At 46.0% G+C, this 19,581-nt stretch overlaps 1 protein-coding gene across 1 annotated transcript in view; it reads right to left on the bottom strand.

The window, feature by feature from the left end:
- Positions 1-311: 311 nt before the first annotated feature.
- The window catches only part of Rasgrp1 (RAS guanyl releasing protein 1), a 65,476-nt gene continuing 46,206 nt past the window's right edge, over positions 312-19,581 (bottom strand). The window contains exons 7-17 of the mRNA XM_038330312.2: positions 17,892-18,065; positions 16,961-17,077; positions 14,924-15,199; positions 13,052-13,132; positions 11,769-11,873; positions 10,872-10,981; positions 10,086-10,230; positions 9,048-9,084; positions 8,256-8,408; positions 5,153-5,535; positions 312-2,993 (exon numbers count right to left, since the gene is read on the bottom strand). Coding sequence (XP_038186240.1) covers positions 2,859-2,993; positions 5,153-5,535; positions 8,256-8,408; positions 9,048-9,084; positions 10,086-10,230; positions 10,872-10,981; positions 11,769-11,873; positions 13,052-13,132; positions 14,924-15,199; positions 16,961-17,077; positions 17,892-18,065 — 1,716 coding nt within the window. The 3' untranslated portion in view covers positions 312-2,858. The remainder of the gene's footprint in view (positions 2,994-5,152; positions 5,536-8,255; positions 8,409-9,047; positions 9,085-10,085; positions 10,231-10,871; positions 10,982-11,768; positions 11,874-13,051; positions 13,133-14,923; positions 15,200-16,960; positions 17,078-17,891; positions 18,066-19,581) is intronic.

The following is a 19,581-nucleotide window of genomic DNA, read 5'->3' as shown; positions in this document are numbered from 1 at the left end:
AAACATTAACCAGTACTTGTGGCAAACAGCGTACATAATGTCAAAGGGCTTTATAGCCATAAAATGTCCTGAGCGATGTTTGGTCCATTTACTACACGAGGAAGACAGAGCTTGAAGTGAGATCTGCAGACTGAGGATGAGGGTGGATAAGAAGAATTTTCACCTTTCCTTCGAAATGATTTCATAATTTCATATGCAATATTAAGTCCCCCTCCCCCAGGAAACTTTTTAATCGAATGGAGTGGTTTTGCTCTGAATTACAGTAAAACTTGAAATGAAATGCACAATGTTAAGAAACCAAGACCTTTGAGTTACAGGAATCCAAATGTCTTTTATCATATAAATATTAGACACAGAAAACGTACAATAGGTATCAAAAATTTTACAGTCTGTACATTATTTTCTTGCGGCTTTTACATTGTACATCTTTAGACAGAATTGTGATCAGTAAGGAGGTGAGTCAGTCAACAGAGAAGTTAAGTGTCGTCACTATCACTGACAGGATTGGTCCTTGTTTTGGCAGACATGTATCTGCCCGAACATTTCAAACAGTGTGGTAAACAAAACTCTGTGTGATAAGCTGAACTTTGTTCCCAGTTGTATCAGGAGATCCATCTGCTCCTACGTCTCTGCAGGAGCGGTACCTACCAATGCAGACTCCAGTCCTACATACATCTCTGCAGGAGCAGTACCAATGCAGACTCCAGTCCTACATACATCTCTGCAGGAGCAGTACCAATGCAGACTCCAGTCCTACATACATCTCTGCAGGAGCGGTACCAATGCAGACTCTAGTCCTACATCTCTGCAGGAGCGGTACCAGTGCAGACTCCAGTCCTGCATCTCTGCAGGAGCGGTACCAATGCAGACTCCAAGCATCTTTTATCTGTGCTGGACTGTAAGAATCTGATGGAAGTACTGCCTCCTCCTGTCTTTTCTGTCAGTTCATGCTGGGACCACCTAGCCATGATTGAGGCCCTCTGAATTCCTATGTTACAGGTTATTTACATAAAAACTCCCTGGGAGATCTTTTGGGGGATAAGGAATAAGAAAAATACAGTGTCTAAAAAAATTGGGCTATGCACTTGTGCATAGCAGAGGAAAGTTTTCATAGTGAACAATATAAATTTTGAGGTTTGTCATTACTCATAATTGTTCCAAATAATTGTTCCATATTACACCTGCTAGTGGTATATGTACGAGGTGGTAGCTATGCTTTGTGAATTTCCAAGTTTCTATATAGAATAAGGATGAAATTGTGTGTAAAGCGGTTCTAGTAAAACTTTAACCACAAGCCAGGTCTTTGTCACTAAACTCCACAAAGAGGTACACAAATGGGCATTGGTCTTTCATCAAACAAACTTAAGCGATCCGAGTACTTTAGGGGGCAGCACCACATACAGTTCGCATTCCTCTGGAGACATGGTGCTGTTGGCTGTAGGTTTGGAACTTACTTTGTTAGATGGTACTCTTGGAAGTTGTTCGTCCTGTGTATGGATTACAAGTTAGCATGGTGTCAGACCTTCCAAGTGTGGAAGCAAAGTCTCCCCCCAAAGGACACACTCAGATGAAATGCTTTTGAAAAATGAAAAGAAGCTGATAAGAGAGTCTGAATAGCTTCCCAGGCAACAAGTCAAAACCGCTGACTTTTACTCTTTCATGATGGAATACACAGAGACTGGTACTCGTGGTTTTGCAAAAGAATACAATTCACATTGTTTGCAGTTTGTGTTATAACGAAGAGAACTATCTGTGAATTTGTGTCGATTCCTAAAAGGTGTTTGATTCACATCTGCATTCTCTAAAGGAGAAGGTCCAAGCTACATGCATGCCTGATAGTGTATCTACATATTCTATACATATGTACATGCCGTCAGCTGTTAGAGCATCATACCCATTAGCTTATTTCTAGATAGTAGAAGTGAAGACAGGTTAAGCACAAATTCAGTTAAAAAGAAAACCTTAAGATAGTTTACTTAAAGAGAGAGAGAGAAAAACTCGAATGTGAAGAATTAAACACTGTCCACAGACCATTCCTTTGAAAAAGTCACGGATTCTTAATTGTACCCACTAGAGAATATCTGAACAAACATCTTTATGCCGTTTGTCTTAGCTAATTAGCTGTGTATGAAATGGTGATTGCTGTTTGTGGATCGTGAGTTTTAGTTTGTATTTCATGATGCCTAAGACCTGCACTTGGGTAATGTCAAGTTCAATTAAAAAGTCCTGGATTTAAAACCGGGCTCTCCATCTCTAGGAGTTCCCTTCTAGGTAGCTAGACTGATGTGCCTACAAACAAGGGAGGGTGGTGGTGAGGAAGGACAGGGAAGGAAGGAGGCGCTTGGTCAGATCTGAGGTAGTGAAGTAGGGATCGGTCTCACCAACAACGCAGGCCTGTCAAAGTCACTTTTAGGGTATTTCCATCAAGTGCAGGCTTTGGGTTAAAGTAAATTTTTCAGTTTGCAGAAACCTTGGGGAAGGCAACAAGTTGATCCTCCAGGGACTTTTTAATCTACGGATCAGTAAAGCAGGCTGCCCGAGACGCTGTCAGGAAACTAGAGTCTTATTTTAAGCACACGTTTGGTGTTGGTTCCAGTAAAGAAAGAACGAGATTTGAATATGAATGCTCAAAGCTTAACATACTCGAGCTTTTCTTCCCATCGAGTCAGCTGACTGAAAACCAGTGACTCACATTAAGAGTATTTTAGGTAGAAAAACAACGACACCGGCAACAGTGGCTGGCTTGCCCCTTTTCAAGACTGTTAGTCTGAAGTTGCCCGAACCTCTGCCTCTGCCATCAGTTTTTGAAGTGAGATCCCAGGATACTCGTCCACAGATTCTGTTCCTTGATTTCTGGATTAGGAGCAATCACCCCGGTCCATCTTTGCTAAGACGTGATTGCTTTTTGCAAGTTGAAGGGACTCTATCTTCTTCTGTGCATACCTGAGTTGGATCTTCAGGGCATCATTATCTGCTTTCAGGGTATTTATTTCCTAAAGGGAAATGAGAACGAGGCACGTCACTAGAGAGGCAGCGAGTTGAAAATCACTTACAGTAGCAAGAGTATTATATTTGATTGGCATTTCCTGTTCACCGTGGTTAAGAATTAGAAACTATTTTCAAAGTAGTTATTTAGCTGTGAGTATAAAATAACACACTATCACGGACATGTGCAAATAGCAATTACTCTTTGTTAGCATATCACAGATGTGAGTGGCTAGCAGACAGAATAATCCATTCTTGGGAAGTGGGTGGAGGAAGACACAACCCTTGGATAGCGTGTAGCAGGCCCCGTCACTTGGCAGACAGTAGTCTGTGGTCTGGTCTGCTCTAAACTATGTAAGCAGTGCTTCAAAACTCCGCGAAATGAAATGTTATTGTTAATTTAACCTAAGTTCGCAACCCCCATTGCTGATAACTAATTCGCCTTTTTGATGGAAGACTTTTGTCTCACCCCCACACTGAGATTTAGTGTTCTGTTGGTATTAATTTAACTGTACAGCCATGGGTTCATCGCCCCAGGCTTCTGGGTTTTGAGGCAAGTGTTCTTATGTCAGACTGACTTACATGGGCATCAGAAAGTACAGGTGCACTGTCTGGTTAACTGGACCCCCTCTGGGTTCTCAGACTGAATCACCCAGAGTGCTGTCTACCAGTTTCTGTGAGACTGAGCACTTGCTGTGAGCCTGACACTGCTCTGTGATAATAGCGTAGCTTAATCCTCGCGCACACCCTGGAAATAGGTGCTAGCTGTAAACTTTGTAGGGGCAAAAAGTGCTCGCACATACTTCTAGAGCCCAGGCGTATCTGACCCAAATGTCTTCGATTTCTTTTTTATTTGGTTCCATGCTGGTTCAGTTATGGCATGAACCAAAATAACATCTATTACTTTAATGTGTATTGAAATATACAGCTGTAATCAGCTGTCCTTATTGCATGCTATTTTAAATCCTAGTTTAGCTGGACGCCTTCCTTGTGTTGAGGACTATTGGCCTAAAGACCAGTAATGGCAGGTCCCCAACGGGACAGCAGAGCACATGTTTGTCCTCTGAAATGCTTGTGGGGAACTCTGGTCCTCAGGTCTCTGTGATGCAGGTAAAAGAAAAGAGAAGCAGCTAATACAACATCACGGTTCATGACCCTGGTGACTGGGTAGGGATTCTTCTGTCACCTGTGCCTCACGGCATGTCCACAGCTGCTTTTCTGCCTTTAAGAAGCCTGAAGACTTGAAACCTCAGCATGGACTCCCAGTCCTGCATTTTACAGAAGTTTGCAGTGTTTAATAACTGGCATAAGGAATCTGGGATTAGATCCCCATACTTAGGAGGCATAAGCAGGCAGATCACTGAGTTTGAGGCCAGCCTAATCTACATAGTAAGTTCCAGGATAGCCAGGGCTACACAGGGAAACTCTGTCTTGAAAAACCAAAACCAAACCAAACAGCAACAAACAAAAGCAATACAAAAAAAGAAATGTCTTGGTGTCTCAGACCAAGTCCTCTACTTATATCACATTCCCTTTTCAAGATTTCTTTTGTTGTTCTAAAAGGTGACATTTGGCAGTTTCTCTTCCTATGGTAACTCAAGTTGACTTGTTTGCTAATGTGCATTTTAAAGGTACTTTAAAGAAAGACATGCTTTCTTCCAGGAAATCTGTTGCTCTTTTGTCCTGTGCTCCTGATACCATGTTCTTCATTCCAGTCACTGAATTAAGTCACAGACATTGCCTAGCCCATAGCTCTCGGACTTTTCTGCCGGCGTGGCCGGGAAGGAACCTTGCTGGGAACAATGAGGAGTGTCCCAGCTCCTTGCGGGTGGTTTCACTGGGCATACTGTTCAGATAAGTACACTAAGCTAGGTGGATGGTGGTTTATGTACTGACAGGTCTCCAAACATGATACAAATCACCATGTCTGAGGGAAACAGGCAAGAAAACATTCCTTAGTAAAATTAAACACCGTTAATGTCTCCTTTCTTCCTTGACAATAAAATGACTTAGATTGCCTACATTTGGCAACTTTCTTCCTTTTTTTTGTCTGCTTACTTAACCTGCTAGTAACCAAAGTTTGAATCGTCACTCTTTGCTTTCCCTACTAGACTTTATTTCAGCAGGAGAGCTAACTCAGGGAGGAGAGTGGCGAGAAGGGAGGCACCTGTTCCAGCTCTTGGTAGGTCCGGAGTCTGAGGTGAAGCTCCTGTTTGGGTTTTATAAGTGATTCTTTGTTCTCCCACTTGACGAACGCCCGCTTCCGGAGCAGCACTGGGCTGGGGCATGGGGATGTGGGGCTGGGAAGCACATACAGACCATCCTGGGCTGGCTTCCGCGGGGAGGACAGCACCAAGTGGCCAGCTGGCATCTCGCTGCCGACCCAAGCAGACGGGTCCGTCTGGGTGGTCTTGTGGGCAACAGTCCTCTTCAGCCGCACTGAGATCTTCTGGGAGGACACCCCAAGGAGCATGATGGTCCGGTCCTTGCTGTCCTCGCTGTGGTCCACAGCCTCCCCATTCTGGAATATAAACGCTCCTTCCTCAGGTGCTGTGGGGAGATATGTTTGTTAGTGCTCTCAGATATAGCTCAATTCTCAACATCTGTCTCAATTAGACCTTTCTAATAAGGAGTCCCGCTTCCAAGCACCCTCTGTTTTCAGACATGCAATGTCAGGCACGGTAGGAGCCGAAAACCAGGGATTTTTGTGTCAGGATTCATCTACACCAAGGAAAGAACATCTTTCCTTTTACCTTTTTAAAAGATAGTGTGTGTGTTTGTGTGTGTATGATGTTCTGTATCATGTATGTGTATGTATATATGTAGACCATATGCATGCAGTGTCCATGGAGGTCAGAAGAGGGTTTTGGATCTCCTAAAACTGGAGTTAGAGGTGGTTGTGAGATACTATGTGGATGCTGGGAACTGAATTCAGGTTTCTGCAAGAGCAACAAGTGCTCTTAACCTCTGAGCCATCCCTCCAGCTCCTCAAGCATCTTTTCTGTTTGCACAAAAGTTACCCGGACAGCCACTGTTTCTGTGAGTTAGAATCTCTGCCTTGACATAGCAAGATTTCCTAGTGCTTCTAAAGATAGTGGGATAAACATATGGACAGAAAGTTCCATTGTGTGGGAGGTCCTTCTGTCTATGTGTTGCTTTTATTGGTTAATGAATAAAGAAACTGCCTTGGCCTGTTGATAGGGCAGAACTTAGGTAGGCAGGGAAAACTGGTCTGAATGCTGGGAGAAGGAAGGCAGAGAGAGAGAGAGACACCATGGAGCTGCAGCCAGAGTCAGACATGCCGAAACTTTGCCGGTAAGCCACTGCCACATGGCCATATACAGATTAATGGAGATGGGTAAAATTAAGATGTGAGAGTTAGCCAATAAGAAGTTAGAGTTAATGGGCCAAGCAGTGATTTAATTAATACAGATTCTGTGTGATTATTTTGGGGCTGAGCAGCTGGAAACAACCGAGCGGCCCCTCCTTCAACATTCCACAAATCATTTCTGTGGATGCAGGATGAGAGCTATTGCTCAGAGTTTGATCCAGGACCGGAGTGCTACTCAAGCAGACAGACAGTAGGAACTCTCTGTGGGACTCACTTGTGCGATTGGTACAGGTTAATGGTGAGGTGGCAGGATTAGTTTTGTGGAGTGTATTCTAAAATTTATCACCCTTATCTGATTCTGCTGGGGTAAGGAGAAACCAGCAATCTGTTTTTCTTTTTGCCAATATTCCTGCCTGAGATGCAGCCTGGAAATATTAACTAAAAGGAGGAATTTCCCAAAGAAGTGGAGGGTTAGTGGACATATTTGAGCTGGGTGGGAAGATAAACTGGAGGTCATCCAAGTTTACCTTTTGTAAAGACTCTGCACAGATTTTGAACTCTTTGCAAAGTAATTAGGGTCTATATCTCATTTATTAATAAATGCATTTTGGATTTTGTTTATTTTATTAAATGGAGGTGGAAAATATCCTATTTTCCAAAGTGTAGGGAATAAAATGATTTTATGTATGAGAAAGGTTTTTTTGTTATTTTGTTGGTGATACATGTGTATTAAAATGATACATTTTTCTTATTGCTAAATTTAAAAAGGGATTCTTTTGTGCCTGTCTTATGCCTGGAGGCTAGAAGAAGGCATAGATGTCATCTATCACTTCCCATCCAGTCCCCATATTCTTTACCCTTCTCTCTCATGCGACAACATTCATTCCATACAATGCAAGACCTTCAGCAAATCTGACTCATATACTGAGTTACTACACAGGACCAAGGCTGTCTCACAGGGCTGCTTCCTGCTGACCAGTTCAGTGGATATCTTTCAAATCCCAACTAGACACGTCCTCTCTGCTCCTTTGCCCTCCAGACCTGGGGAGTCTCTGGTGTACTTGCTTCAGGTTGTTTCCTAACCATTCTTGGCTTGCATTTTACCATATGCAGGGTTAGCAGTGACAATTCTGGCTTATCCCTGAAGTCCCTTGGATGATTTGGTTCATCTCCAAGCATATCTCCAGAGTTTCTTCCCTTTTTTTGTATTTACTTTTCTGATTTTAGAATTTTAATCATTTTTCTTCTCCTGATCTCTCAAGCTTCTCAGTCTTGGACAGGGTGTTAATTTAATGGCGAGGCTCCTCTTAGGGATGATGCATATTGTCTTTGAACCCATGCATAAGCCTACTTCCCTAAGGGCCAGTCACATGGTTTTCTGAGGCTCCTTTCTGGGTTATTAGCAATGAGTCTGGTTTGGGTCACTTTTCGTGCATAGTGGTCTCTGTTAAACTGCAGAAACCAAATTCTCAGCTGCGTCTGCCTCCTTCTGGAAACGGGGTCAAGAAAACCACGTTTTCAGCTTCTACTAGTATTGTTTCAGCTTCTGCTGAGAGTATGTTCTCAGGACGTTTCTGAGCTATGGAGATATTAGTCTTTGTTTCTGAACACAGCTATCCCTTTTACATAATATGCTACTTTCGCAGTGCATGCTATGCAAGCTATACGTTCATTCTCTCTGCCTCTGGTTGGGGCTTAAGGATAGAGGGAGAGAATTAACATGGGATGCTATCAAGCAGGAAGTCCATATCTGCCCTTGGTGTAGGTGCCCAGTAGCACCTGATGACTTCTTTGTCTAACTTCCGCTCTGTTACGGAATCCAGGGAGTTAAAATCCATGACGAATCAGCCATGGCATAGCAATTGAGATGATCTTTCTTACCCGCAAACTTGACCCTTTCTGTGCATACCCACGGCAAACGTCCCCAGGACCTGCTTACCATGGAGAAGATCTTTGGTTCCCAGTGGGCAAAGGTTGGACATCGGCACCACGGAGCTGATGTTCTCCGTGGATACTGCTGGGCTCTTGATTCTCTTCTTGCACTCGAACACTACCAGGTCTTTGCACTGTTTGTGGCAGTTCATCCCGCAGTCTGTGGACAAGACACTCACACTCAGCTCACAAGTCTTCTGCTCACTTTTCCTAGCATCTCTCCCACAACCAAATTCATGCACTGCTTTCTTGTCAAACTCAGCTGGTCTAGCCTCTGGAGCTAGGACACCTGACATTCCTAAGGGATCCAGGAAAGATCACCTCCTGATTCTTAACCTCCTTGGCAAACCCCAGGGCTTGCCACCACTGCATCAGTGAGTCTCAGAACTAAGCAGCATCTCATCAAGGAGAAAAGAGATGCTGACCTGGAAAATTAGGTCCTGAGGTGTCTGCTGAAAAAAGAAAAACTGACTGGTCCTGTAGTAACCTTACCCAGGGTGATTCCCTTTCCTTGAGCATCCATCTTTCCAGACTTCTACAAGGAGCACAGCCATCTGTATTTCCAGAGCAACTGAGGCAGAGAGAGGGTCTTGTAGAGCAAAACTACCTGACTGGTCTTATGGGCATCCCTCTCTTGGCTTGCAACAATTCCTCTTAGGATACTCTTATTTGGACATGAGGCTCTGAATGCAGCCAAGAATGTGTGGACTAAATGGATAACTACCATGCACAAGAAATGTTACCAATGGGAATTTGTTGGACAAGGGAAGTGATTCAATTTCCCCAAACTGGGACTTACCTTTACAGCGATATCCTTGCTTGATGACTCCCCAGAGCTACGAGGTAAAGAAGACAATATGGCCCAAGTCATTCATCTGTCTGGTGTGAGGCTGTGCCTTGCCATTCATCCTCTGTCTTTGTTCTACTGCCTACCAACGACTAGACCCTGGTAGCATTGACTCTCTGTCTTCCTTCTACGGCCTATCAATAGGTAGACCCTGCTAGCATTCATTTTCTGTCTTTGTTTTACTGTCTATCAATGGGTAGACCCTAGTAGATGCCTCATGCCCTGGTTCTTGGACAAGAAGCCACTGGTCAGAGACAACTGCTACCTATACAAGAGCTCTGTCCACCCCAGTGCTCTGCAGGCCAGATGTGGATGAATCCAGACCAACAGGCTCCTGAGGACTGAGTATGACATCCTATGTCAGAAACTTGGGTTTGCCGGAAACTATTAGTTGGGTTGGGAGAGAGGGCAGACAGCACTCAGGTAACCTCTGAGATAAGATCACTCTGGGATAATACATTGTGGTCACACTCATCCCTCTGTCCTATCCTCCTTTGTCCTACCAACCTTCACTCTTCTCAGTAAGTCTCTCTTCCACTGCCATATCTTTTTAGTGTTTGTTCTGTGACACCCTGAATTTAGCCAGGGTCACCCTGTGGGGTGTGGAGTGGCCCCCTGGAACGCAGGCAAGTTAGTTTCTTTTGAAAGGGGAAGAAAGTGCTTATTTTTCTAACATTTGAAACAGCATGTAACACTTTTAAGAGGCATAGCCAAACTCCCCATTTCTGTACCATTTATTCCAGAACTTTAATGCACCAGGGAAGAAAAAAAAATGTAGGAAGAAATTATATGCAGGCTAAGTCCATAGAGGATTGTGTTTTCTGGGTGTCTTTTGGTTTCTGAGCCGGAGTGATTACATAAGGATTTTGAGGCCGTGCGCGTCTTACTCATTTAAACTGTTCTGTATACACCGCCCGACACACACACACACACACACACACACACACACACACCCCACATTCAACTCTTGACACTCTAAGAGTGACTTACAAAGCCAGCACAGTTGTCACAGAAAGTAGGCTTCAGGTAGGTGGTCTCTTGAAAGTTGTGAGGAAAGCCCAGGCCCAGCTTGGAATAGATGGAGCTGGCCCTCATGAAGTAGGCTGTGATCTCATCCCGGCTGATGAGGCCTTCCCTGCAGCGAATGACAGGCAAGGCGGTGAATATGGGAAGGGAGGTTTCCAGCCTTTGGACCTAACCTTCCCACCTGTCCTTCCCGTGGCTGCTTCCTTGAGTCCTCCTCATCGTTAGGACGCAGGATAGCATGGACTGGGAGTGAGGCAGTCTGACTGCTTGTCACTCGTGGTAAATGGCCACACGGATCCGTGTGCTCAGGACTGGAGGGGAAGTGCTCTGTAATGTGTGTACAGGAAAGCAAAGGCCTCATGCTCCGGTGTCTGACCTGAGACGGGGCCATGTGTAGAACCCACGGCCAAGCGTTCGTTTTTCGGTAGAGAGCTAGGATAAAGCTTTTTAGAGCCATGAGGAAAACACAGGAAATATTGATATAACTATGAGTTGTTCCAAGGTTTGTAACGCCAAAGCAGGAAGGAAGGCCCAGTGTTTCTCCTAAGCTGGCGGCACTGGGAGTCTTGGAGTGGGCTATTCAGAAAGCGTGTGGATTTCATGGGCTGCAACAGCCCAGGGTACAGGCGTGAGGCCTTCACTTGATGGCAGCGTGGCGCTTTCTTCCAGGATATCCCATCTAAGCCTGGCAGCACACGCGTTTGCGAGATCCTCAGTGACTGCTTCCACAGTCCCACGTACCACCCTCACCTGTCTTTGTCCATCACGCAGAAGGAAAACGGAAAGCTTGCGGCAATCTTTTCAAACTCCTCCTGAGAGATGTATCCATCCTGGTCAAGGTCGTAGTTCTTGAAGACAGACTGAAACATAAAAAAAGATTTCTTCCACTTACTGAAGGAAACCAATCACCCTTCCCTGTAGCTAAATGACGAGGGGGCGGATACATAAAAGATTGGCAGCAGCCTAAGTAAGAGCAGCTGCTGAGCCATGCCCCCCAAACTGTGGCAATGGCACAGCAGAGCACATCCGGCCTCTGCTCTTCCAGCTTCTACAGGGTGCCTAGGTGCTCTCAACCTGTAAATATCAACCCTGTCACACACTGGCTGCTGCACACAGCTACTCCACTGGGTAGAGGATGTGCGTTCTCCCTCCACTCTGCCCTCCCTGTAGGTCTCTCTTCCCTTCCCTGGGAAGCTCACAGCCTAACCCAACTGGACGAGTTCTCTTCCTTGAGTCCTGTGCTCCTCACTGTTCTGCATGTGTGACCGGAGCATGAAGACAGCATGCAGTCCACCCCCTTCCTCAGCAGTTAGCCAGACCAAGCGGTACCAAGTTTCCCATCCTCTGTCAGCATTATTGTGTGCTGACATTGGCCACATATTAACCAGCAACTTTTAAACATATGTTCGCCTGCAAGGGCCTTTAAGCATGGCAAGCCCACCCCACTAGACACCAGTGTGTTGACATTATTGCCTCTGAAACATTCTACAGCCACAGTGTGTGGAGTGAGCAGCTTTGTGTTCCCAAGGGAACGGGTTTGAGCATCCTCCCCTCCATGTCTCTATCTCCCTGGCCCCTTCTCCTCCCCACATCCTGAAATTATAGCAGGCTATACCGTGATTTTTGTCTGCTGAAATGGGTACTTACATCCACCATCCTCTGGACATGTTTGCTGATGGTCTTTGGGTCTGGTTTGGGAGATACTCCAGAGGCCCAGTCCACCACAACTGGTGGCTTTGAAGGAGTTAGTGGCTAAAATGGAATAGGGAAACCCTTGTGACTGATACAGATTAACAGGGCTCCTTCCTTTCTCGATATCTGACTGTGTGCTATGGCAGAAGAAGAAAGCGCACACAGAATCTATCTGAATTAGCTTGGCTAACAGGTTTCTAAAGAGCGCCTACAGGGCCCCTAGCTGCAGACAATTTCGCTCCTCAGTGGGCCTGACTTCCAGGTCCCTCTCCATTAGCTCTCTTGTCAGACATATCAACAAAGGTTAACATGAATCATGCCCTTTGCCTCTGTGATCCAGTCCCATTTTAGTAGAGATGGATGAGGAAAAGCTAATCAAGACAGCAAGATGTACAAGGAAGAAATGCACTCTGCATATGCCGAGAGAGAATCTATTGTTAATAATTTGAACCTTGGCTCCAATTAAAATTCCCCTGAAAATAGAAGTTGCTGAAACAACTTTAGTGTTCTCCTGAAACACCTCTAATGCCCTGGGTGTGGACCCTCCTGACCATTCTATAGAGGCAATGGGATTTAGCAACCCGAAACAAATAACAACAGCACCAAAAATGGATTTCTTGTGGGTAGGCAACTCTCTTCCTTCAAGTCCTTGCTTGGGGAGTTAGGAAGCCTTCTAGGAGACGGAAAAAATTCTGCTGCTTACTTGTCAGTAAGAGAGGCATGCTCGGGTAACCTCTAATGGTCCTACTGTGTGCAAAACCAGGACTTGGTGCTGTTTTGAGTCCCACTGGGCACAGGAGTTCAGAAGATCCAGTACCTTCCAAACCCAGAACACCACAGGCCACTGACATTTTTCTTTCTGCCATGGCAGGAAGTTTTATGAATTTTGCTTTTTAGTGTTAGTGTTGCTGTCATACCCCATTTTAGAAACGAGACGTGGGGACCCTTTGACAGGAGGGAGACAGCATGCTTTGTAACACTGCCTCTGATAGATTTGAGCCCACCCCCATTGGGCACACAGTCATTTCCTGTTAACACAGGGGTCTTAACAACAAGAAGCTTATGAATAGGAACTGTGTGTTACACATATGTTGAGAAGCTTTCTATGTGCCTTGCACAAAGCTGAGCACACAGCACAAACTGTACACTTAGTAAGCAACTGAAGCCCAGCTTCTTGAGAAGGAACCTGAGGAGCTTTTAAAGGCTGGTTACACTCAGCGTCAGGATGAGAAACTTACCGGGGCTCTGTGGTTCCTTGGTTCGCGGGCATAAGAGAGCTCATAGATTTCGTCTTCTGTGTAGTACAGATCCAGGGATAGCTGCAGTTGAAGCAGAACACGGTTCATTTCTGGGACACTACCTTTCCTAGAGCTGAGGTCTTATTCTTGGCTACATCTTCCCAGTGTCGTTTTCTTTTTCATTTTTTAAAGTTTATTTATTATATATACAGTGTTCTCTATGCATGCCTGCAGGCATGTTCTGTATGCCTGCAGGCCAGAAGAGGGCGCCAGATCTTACTACAAGTAGTTGTGAGCCACCATGTGATTGCTGGGAATTGCACTCAGGACCTCTGGAAGAGGAGGCAGTGCTCTTAACCACTGAGCTATCTCTCCAGCCCATTTTCTTAGTGCTTAGCAGGGATTTTGTTTGTTTTTAGATGTATTCATTTTATTTTATGTTTGAGCACTCTGTCTGCATGTGCGTGTGTGTGCACGGCGTGCTTTGTGCCTACAGAGGTCAGAAGAAGGCATTAGTTTCCCTAGAGCTGGAGTTACTGATGGTTGTGAACACCATGTGGATGCTGGGAACCGAACCCTGGTCATCTGTAAGTGCAACAAGTATTCTTAACCATGAGCCATCTCTCCAGACTCAGCAGTTTGGAAAACACTAAGTTGGGGGCCAGTAAGATGCCTTCGCAGGTAAAATCACTCCAGGTGAAAGCCTGGAGACCTGAGCTTAGTGTCTGAAACCAAGATAAAGCTGGAAGAAGAGAAATGACTCCACAAATCTGTCTTCTAACATCCATACCCACACCATGGCATGTGAGCACGTGTGTGTGTGTGCGCGCGTGTGCATGTGTGCATGTGTGTGAGTGCGCATGAGAGCCACTGCTCCATCTCGCGCACAGACAAACACGCACACATACACGCAAACACAAAATGAAAATCCTGAATGTTTGGCCTGTATAATACCTGCTACTTTGATAGGGAAAACTTTAATTTGTTCCTGTTAGAATGTTCTTAAATACTGACCAAGTTCTGAGATGTTCTCTTTATTTGTGATTTATTATCTATGCATCTCTAAAGACTTGATGTTGGTGTGCAAGACTTGCCAAAGTCACTTGTTTAAAGAAAAAGGGTTTAAACCCCCAAACTGCACCCAATCTGGGGGTGAAGCCTTGGCTCCACCAACATGCTCTGTGAGGCAGGAAGAGACCCTGGCCACCGTTCCTCTCACTGGGGACAGAGAAGCCGAGTTTCAACTGTGTAATTTTAGAACAGGAGGTTTGGATCACCTCAAGACTGGCCCCTTAGAATCCATAGAGGGGGGATCAGATTGGAGAGCATAGGCCCACATTCATGCAGCTAGAACTCTGAAGCATCACAAGTTTGGAAGGAAGTGCAGCAGATGTTACCGACATCCACTGCAAACCTGATCTCCACTCCCCACACCCACCCTCGGCTAGGATGTGTCCAGGCACAGAGATCTAAGCTGAAAAGAGCAGGACCCAAAGAATCACTCATTTTCTCCTTGTTTTGTTTGGCTGTTTCTTTTTTTCCCCTGCCTTACACTATTTAGTGAGAATATGCTGTCTCCACTAGTGACCAAGGTTTGTATCTGATTTGCTATCAGCTCCACCTTGAAAGCTTAGGGACAGCTTTCTGCAAGACTAGGAGCCCACCCCTAGAAGTCTACAAGGCACACTGCTTAAAAGAAAGCCTCCTGGGTCCCGCTCCCCAGCTCGACTCTAAGTTGAGGCCTCTGCGAAGTTGAACTTTGTGCCTCTGTAACCCATTCCTAAAGAGGAGCCGGCAGTATATGGGAAGGGAAGTCAAATGGACCCGGTACATAGCTAGTACTTAGCAATTATTCTCCTAAGGGGATCTCACCGTTAGCAGGTGCACCAAGTCCTTGTTGGCATCCAGTGGTGGGGCCACCTCTTGCAGCTGGACCAGTTCATTGATATGATTGTAAAGGGCCAGGAGCTTTTGGACATTCACCTTCCCGTCCTCCAGATAGTCGGGCATGGCTTCATACAGGGAAATGAGGTCCTTGAGGTGCACTCCCAGGATGGGGATTTTGAAGTGGGTGCACTCCCCATAGGCTCGCCTGTAGTTGTCATAGTTTCTGCAGGAGGACAGCAGTTCAGTCATCTCACCCAGAACCTACAAAGCACAGCAGACTGGTCACAGATGCCGGTGAGGCCTAGTAGGCCACCTTGCTTACGCTGATGCATCTCATTTGTAGCTATTACAACTCTCAAATTAAAACTCCAGCCCCGTCCAATGTCAGAGTATAGTCATAACCAAAGTATGTGTTCCTCGATTTTATCATTTTATATCAAAACGATTTATTTTTAGAACTAATATAAGCACTCGACACAACAATTAAAGGTACAGGAGGATACACCGTAAATAATAAGTGCCTTCGGAACCCCAAACTGTAAGTTGCCTTCCCTGATGTCCTTGAAAGCCCCCAGAAGCATCGTGTTGAATCGTGTCCAGCTTGTGAGGTCAGCAGGCACAGCCTTAGCTGCTGGCCTGGGAAGCTGTGTTATTTGGGGAGTTAAAGTAGTGTAGGGCAGGTTACTATTCTGTGGCTCAAGATTCTCAAAATGGGCCCATGCCTAAAGGGAGCAGCCAGAGATAGTCTTCTCAAACACACCGGGTTGGTGTCAGAACCCCGCTCCCCAAGTGTGATGATGCCAGCTTTTCAGAAGTGAAGATGCAGAGTGGCTTTGCCATTGTGTCTTCACATGTAATAACCATATTAGTTAGGCGCTATGCCAAATCCTTTTTAACAAGAGCCTTGTCTATACAGTGAGGAAGTAGAGGCTTGGACTGTGCACACTCAGTAATTCCGAGACAGCAAGAGATTCCCCCCTCGCCCCTTTGTCAAATACTGTGGGCAAGTGTGAGCTATGTGAACTCGCAAGATGAGATGAACGGCAGGATGTAAGATATATTAATTTTTGTTAGTGTTTCCACGGTTTCTGATACCTAAGCGATCTTTTCAGTATGGTCTCAGTAGAACTGTTGAGAATGAGAAGGTGACTAAAGACATTTCTGGGTACCCAGCCATAGGGAAGGGGCTTCTCACGGGTCCAACATGGCAATGGGAGGGGCTAATTAAAAGGGACTCCTTGTAAGGAGGATGAATACCTGGGATAAATGGACAGGGATATCGAGACTCAGGAATCTTTCCCTATGAAGAGCCCCCCTCTTCCAGGTTAGGATGTTTATGGTTTGTGGATAGCAAACCCCAAAGTCCCGTGACATGAGATGACAGTGCTCAAACAGCCATCATTACCTCGCCCATGCCATGCATGGCTCACCACATCACGGTGGGCGGTACGTACACTAGCAACCCTCTGCCACGGAGATTAAGGAATATCCTGTGACAGCTAACTAAGAATGTGGGATAGTCCACAAGACACTTCGGGAAAACCATTGTGAGTAAACAGTGTCATAAAACTGTAGCATGTGACCAGGGGATGCAGCTGGGTGACCAGGCCCTTCTCAACAATACCGTATCTAAAGAGTGCATTTCCAGCTCTGGAAATTCAAGGGTCCGGAAAGTCTGCAAGTGTGCTGGGTGGGCTCCAGGCTGCCACTGCATAAATACGTCTGACACACGCTAGGAGCAACTGAGCTTCTATTTGTTCGGGTGATACTCCGAAGTGAGGATAGACTAGGAGAGTATTGAACATTTGACGCCTTGTAGACACAAGGAAGAGGCACACGTTATTTATTCTAAGTGGTCTGGCAGAGAGCGGCACGGCGACACTGTGGCCGGGCAGAATCTCACACACTCTCAGGTCTGTGACTTACGCATCCTGATTTCCGTAGGGTTTGCCTGCCTGGCCCCTAACCCGGTTGAGCAGGGGTATGTAGTCTTCGGGGCCCCAGAACACACAGGTCACTGACCTTATTGATCTCATGCGGCACATGTGAACTCGTCTCCTTGAGCCTGGAGATGGAGCTGTGGCACAGCCCCCCGATCACAGCCATCAGCGTGTTGAAGTTCTGCAGCTGGTGGAGCTTCTGTGACACAGGACACGTGACAACAGAATCACTGTGCATGTCATCACACGGGGGTGCCCAGAGGCGGAATCTCTGTGCTGCACATTTTCCGTATAACGTTAGACTATCAGCCAGGGGCTTCAGTTTTCTCCCTTTTTATTGACCTCTAGAGCAGATCCGAGATCAGCAGGGAGCCCACATGCCTCTCTTTCATGGTATCTGACCTGTGAACTACCATCTAAACCGTTGGTGTCTAAGACTCATTGAGTACATACTTAATGAAGACTTCTGGAGCCAACCCCTTAAGTTCTGGCTCCCTAGACTGGGAATAGGCTTAGAAAGTATGTCACATCTGTCTTTAATAAATATCAGAGCAGGTGGGCCACTTCCAAACTTGGAGAAGTACTGGTGCAGACCATTCTGGGTTGGAAAATGTAATAGGCACAATTGTATTGCCTTTATCCTGTTGCCAGGCTTCATATTGAGGAAAAGGTGTTCGACTATGCTATTCACAGAGCCTCAACCCAAGAACCTAAGACAACTCAGGCTGGGCTGGCTCTGCCCATCTGCTGGCTGTATGGCTAGTTATGAGAAGCTCATGTGTCTCCTGAAAAAGCATTGCAGAGCTGAGTCTTGATCTTGACGTGGTCCACTTGGCCTTCCACTTTGCTCTCGGGTGAGAACCAAGAAGAGCTGCATGTCTAGACCAGCAGGCAACAGAAGGTGCACACGCCTCATTGTGTGTCAGAGGGGACACAACTCTGACATGCTTGGCTCCGGGTGAAAGGAAGAAGTCATTTACCCCATAGCCTAGGATCTCAGTCCAGCCACTTACCTGAGCCACATGGATGAACTTGATGAAGACCTCTGCGCGCAGCTGCGGGGTGGGACGGCTGAGAACCATCAGCTGTACCCACTGGGAGATGCCATTGCACAGGGCGATGGACCGCTCCATGGTGGGGTTCTCCTTCACGCAGCTATTTACAAGGTAATTTTGATAATCAGAGAACTGGAGGGAAAAGAAAAGACAACCATCAGGTATTCTTGGAGTTCTGAGGGGCACATCAGCTCGATTCAGTGGTGGCTGGCAACCAGTATAGGCGAACAAGCCTGTGGCTACCGCCCTGGCATCTTTGCTACCAGGTCACAAAGAATGATGGGTGGGATATCACATTGGGACCTCTCTGGATGAAGCCCATCAGGCGCACAAGGATGGATACAAGTTAATTAACCCAACCGACATACTTGAGAAGATAGTTTTCTCTCTCCTAAACAGAGCATAGCACAGTAGAAAATGTTTATTAGTTCTAGCTGTGACTCTCCAGTTGGAGAACACAATTCTCCTTCTAGAACCATTCTCTTTCCATCTGCTGTCTACAAAAGCTGTGATCATAAAACCTCCCTGCTTAGGACACGAGCCTGCTATAAACACCAAGATAACACATGGTATGGAAGCATAGTTCTACACAAACGTGCAGTAGTGCTAACAGGAAGATCATGCCAACACTAGCCTGTCTGAACTACCCTGTGCAGGGGCCAAGGTACCCGAAACACAGCTAAGTAGACACACAGTGACCTTGTTTTCCCAACCTGTCAGTAACGTCAGCTATGGAAAACAATGGGACCTCATGTGTCCCATTGTTATCAATGGGACGGTGTGGCCTAAGTGATGATTGTAGCTGACATGTCTCTGTCACAAGGATCTCTCAGCTTCAGCAGTAAAGAAGAACCTAGTCTCCCGGGATGCTGCTATGGGAGGCTGCGGTGATGTGCTGATCTCTGCACTTGGAAAGCCGGGGAGGGCAGGTCAGATAGCTAGTAGAATGTGAGAGAAGCATCAGGGCCAGTCTACGTGCCAGCGCATGCTTGGCTGTGCTCCTTTTCTGGCGCTCCAGAGATGATGGGAATTCCAACCAGAGGAAGACTGGCCACTCCCACTACTCACACCGGTTAGACTTGTAGTGTGGTGGAAAACCAACTTTCGAGACTACACACACACACACACACACACACACACACACACACACAGAGAGAGAGAGAGAGAGAGAGAGAGAGAGAGAGAGAGAGAGAACATGAATGTCTGCCTTGCCTAAATAAAACAGATGCCCAGATGCCCATTAACCGATCTCCGTTCATGGTTCTGCGATTGCTGGCAGGCAGATGTATCCCAGTGGGACAAAAGCGCTCTTTAGAAGAGCGGTAGGACTCCCACAGCAAGCAAAGGTCTTCCTGGCTTAAGAGGAAGTGGCCACCCTCGTTCCAACGAATGCACTAAGCACCTCCTCACTCGAAATAAGTTCAACCCATTTGTCTCTTTAAAAAGAGAGAATTATCCACTAAATAACATTTTCCCATAAAGGGCTAAACAAATCACAGCAGAGATACATTTCCCCCATGTTGGAGGGAAAGTTACTATTTGTGAAAACTGCATAGGAAAAATAAAAGCACACAAGAACCCACTGAAAAAGCCTTCTATGAAGGGGCTACGGCACTCAAAAGAGAGAAGGCTTTTATCTGTAAACAGA

Source organism: Arvicola amphibius, chromosome 5 (genome assembly GCF_903992535.2).
Source record: "Arvicola amphibius chromosome 5, mArvAmp1.2, whole genome shotgun sequence".
In the NCBI taxonomy this organism is placed as follows: Eukaryota; Metazoa; Chordata; class Mammalia; order Rodentia; family Cricetidae; genus Arvicola; species Arvicola amphibius.
This window is presented reverse-complemented; position numbering and strand designations above follow the sequence as displayed.